Genomic DNA, 3,574 nt, shown 5'->3' on the forward strand with positions numbered 1-3,574 from the left:
CGGTCAATTAACTACCTTTCACTCCCTAATTCTAGGCACATTTTTTAACTAATCTGTATATTTTAGCCACCTCCCAACCCTTTATAGTCATTTATACAATTGCTAAACTTGCTTGATTAAAATTATTTGTTAGATTGCTGAAAATTCACTTCAAGCGAGTTTATTGCCTGTAGAGACACCTATAAATGGTTGAGAGGAAGATAAAATACATATACATATTGCATGGCTACAGAATGTGTCAGAACAGCATTAGGGAGTGAAAGGTAGTTGATTGACCAATGCTAGAAAGTTGAGAAATTCTCCCCAAAATTGCGCAAAAGATATTGTGCAGTAAATTGCACCTTTTTTGCATTACGAGTTCTGTAGTGTGATGGTCAAAGACAAATACATGTATATAAAACCAAAATGCTACAGATCTGCAGCTATCACTAATAAAGAGTCAATGACTATCTCGCAAAATAAGGTGTCAAAAATAATTATTTAGTGATCTACAGTATATACTGGTAAAAATATGAAAGGTTTAAAGTTTAAATGCATTACAAAATACTGTAGATTGGCAAATAATCGTGATGGTTTTAATTTCGCTATGTTCGCGATTTATCATTTTTCCGCGAAATTAAACCCATCGTGACTGTTAATATTAGTTTCTTAAACTGCTTAAATGCTTACAGGAAATTTTGAATTAATTTCTTGCAGCGTGAAATTAAAACCATTGCAATTGGTACATTTTGAGATATCGTGAAATTTTAACACCATGGAATTAAAATTATTTACAGTAATTGTCCTAGTATGCTTCACACAAAAGAAATGATGTATAAATTTCACCATGTGCACCTACCTCCCTTCATCGTCTTTGAACAACAATATGTTTCCTGGCTTGATATCTCTGTGTACAATGTCTTTTTCCCTCAAATACTGGATTCCCGCAGCTAAAAATACACAAGAATAAAATGTCAAAGTAAAGAAACACTATATGATACACAGACATGATCATTGAACTTTCAATGGTTTTAAATCCTGCAAGATTTAAAAAAATTAAACCAAAACAAATGAAGTGTGCCATACTAAGATCTTTGAGGACAATGATGAACTCGTCTTCTTTGAGTCCCAGTGAGTTTTTGGGCTCATCCAGTAGTGTGTACAGACTCCCATACTGAGATAACTCCATCACAATCACTTTATGGTTATTGACATCCTGGAGATAGAAAAGAAGATTCCATTTATAGGTCAATTAAAGTGATACATGTACACATCTCTCTCTCTCTCCCTTCAACTGATTTTTTTCAAGCTTAATGAAGAATTCAGTTTTTTTTTTTTATTATTTGTTGTTTTCTCTTGGACAAAGAAATTTAAAAATGTTAATTTGATACATTCACTACAGGCATAGCTAGAGAGATATCATCATCTATTCACAAACCAGATTTATTTTTGGCTTCATAACCTGACTAAAACCCCATTAAATCAACTTGATTCAATCAATCAATGAGGGAGAACCTACCTCCTCCTCAATTCCCAGGAGCTGGACGACATTTTCGTGTTTGAGTTGCATCATCACCTGGAATTCCCTGACCTGGACCTCAGGACTTCTCTGCATGGCTGCCGAGGAGAACACCTTAACCGCTACCTCCTCACCATTTCTCTGAATCAAACAGCAAAATCAGCTGATTTCATGAATTCATAATGAAGAGTTAAACAATTTTTAAAAATTGTGAAATATTTTTGCCCCCTAGCATATAAAAATTGACAAGAGGATTCAATGTACATAGTCTACATGAAGTAATTTCTTCTGAAGCATGTCAGCTTGAATTTCTTAAAAAGAACTACTGTTAATATAGCAAATTATTTGCTTGCCCGGTAATTTATTGTATTTTCATAGTTTTACAAAAACTGGTGAGGGAGAGAGAGACAAGAGTGAGAGAAAGCTAGAGTAGAAATTAATTTCTTCTTAGAAAATAATCTCATCTGATGTTTTACCTTTTCTCTGCCTTTGTACACTTTACTGGTGGCTCCCTGGCCCAGAATTTTGGTGACGTCCCACAGATAATTCTGAGATTGTCGTAATGGAACACAATCATCCGTAGACATCTCTTTTTTTAAATTCTGAGGAAAAAAAGAATTAAAATGTCCTTATCATGCTTATTAAATCAAAATATCAGACATGGTTTATCATACAGCCTTAGAGCAAAATACATGTTAGTACAGTTTAAATCACTTCATTTCATCTTTTATGTTCAAGTTTGTATTAAGAGTGCATTTCCTTGTCTATATATACCATGCACATAGCCACATACACATGTTGTCACAATAATAATTACTTCTTAAACATGTTAAATCCCAAAACAATTTTAATCATGAAAGTGATAATTTTCCTGGCTTCAAGTCATTTGTTTTCATTTAACATGTTTAACACTATGGGTTTTTCAATAAGAAAAAAAAATTGGTTAACAGGTTAAGTTGCTAAAGCAACTTTAGCAAGATAATTATAAATCATACTTATGGCTGCCTGATCATTGTTTTTGACAAAAAGAAGAGAAATATTACATAATGGTTAAAATGAAAGACAATGTAGTGATAATACTGTTTTTTCTAATAAAAGAATCTGTTAAGGAAGTTTTAACTATGTCCACTAAATCATGTAAATAATGAAACATGATCTTGAGCATGTTGAGGAAGTGTTGGAAATAGATCTGAGGCTACACATGACCTATAAAACTGGATTAATTTTCTAAACATTAAACTATGAGTTTCCTGTTAATTCTGATTTATCGTACTATGGAAAGTCTAATGATTTTTTTTGTCCCATCTTCGAGTTCTGAGTTGTTGTCAGTGTGTCTCCCATGATGATGCATGAAAAGTACTTGGGTATCAAAAAGACAGCATAAAAGAACATCTCACATGACATGCTTTTATACTGATTTCTTTGTGTTTGAGTACTTTACATGCATGAGTGAATTTACTGACAACATCTCAGAACTCGACTTTTTCATTATTTATCTATTTATTATTTTTTTTTATAGATTTTTTTTTGTATTTTCATTACATAAATTACCTTGATCAAGGTATTTGTAATACCTTGATTAAGCTATATAGCTTTATCGGGGTATTGTGCTGGATCTGTGTATAGTTCCACATATTCTGAATTAAACAATAAGAACACAGGCGCTTGTGAATGTGAATAAGAATCGGAATCTATTTTAAAACTTTACATATTATTCTACTGACCTAGAAACCAACAGCATTGCCATTTTCAGAACCTTCACATCATGTGAGTGAATATCTATTTCATGTGAAGAAATAAATAAACACTAAAATGTGTTTGAATTATTTCCAAATATTCCATCGTTGATCGTTTACGTTTTGGAAATCCCCATTTCACAACTGGAAGCATATTGATGATAACTAATGTACCGCAAGCCTTGGAAAAGAGACGACTATAATATTTCCGGAATAATATAAATTTATCTACAGAAGCTTTTACTAATTTACTTGTAGAAAATTTTCTATCTTAAAGTTAAATTTGGTGAAAAAATAAGAAATGCAGGTCACAAATAAATAAAAACTCGTAAGACGATAT

General features: G+C 32.1%; 1 protein-coding gene across 1 annotated transcript in view; it reads right to left on the minus strand.

Annotated features, from left to right (window-relative positions):
• LOC134277408 (serine/threonine-protein kinase TBK1-like) overlaps positions 1–3,347 on the minus strand; it is a 16,580-nt gene extending 13,233 nt beyond the window's left edge. The window contains exons 1-5 of the mRNA XM_062759742.1: positions 3,223–3,347; positions 1,975–2,100; positions 1,499–1,639; positions 1,066–1,195; positions 839–929 (exon numbers count right to left, since the gene is read on the minus strand). Coding sequence (XP_062615726.1) covers positions 839–929; positions 1,066–1,195; positions 1,499–1,639; positions 1,975–2,085 — 473 coding nt within the window. The 5' untranslated portion in view covers positions 2,086–2,100; positions 3,223–3,347. The remainder of the gene's footprint in view (positions 1–838; positions 930–1,065; positions 1,196–1,498; positions 1,640–1,974; positions 2,101–3,222) is intronic.
• Between the last annotated feature and the right edge of the window lie 227 nt (positions 3,348–3,574).

Source organism: Saccostrea cucullata, unplaced genomic scaffold (assembly GCF_032062105.1).
Source record: "Saccostrea cucullata isolate Sc308-1 unplaced genomic scaffold, CSIRO_AGI_Scuc_v1 ctg510, whole genome shotgun sequence".
In the NCBI taxonomy this organism is placed as follows: domain Eukaryota; kingdom Metazoa; phylum Mollusca; class Bivalvia; order Ostreida; family Ostreidae; genus Saccostrea; species Saccostrea cuccullata.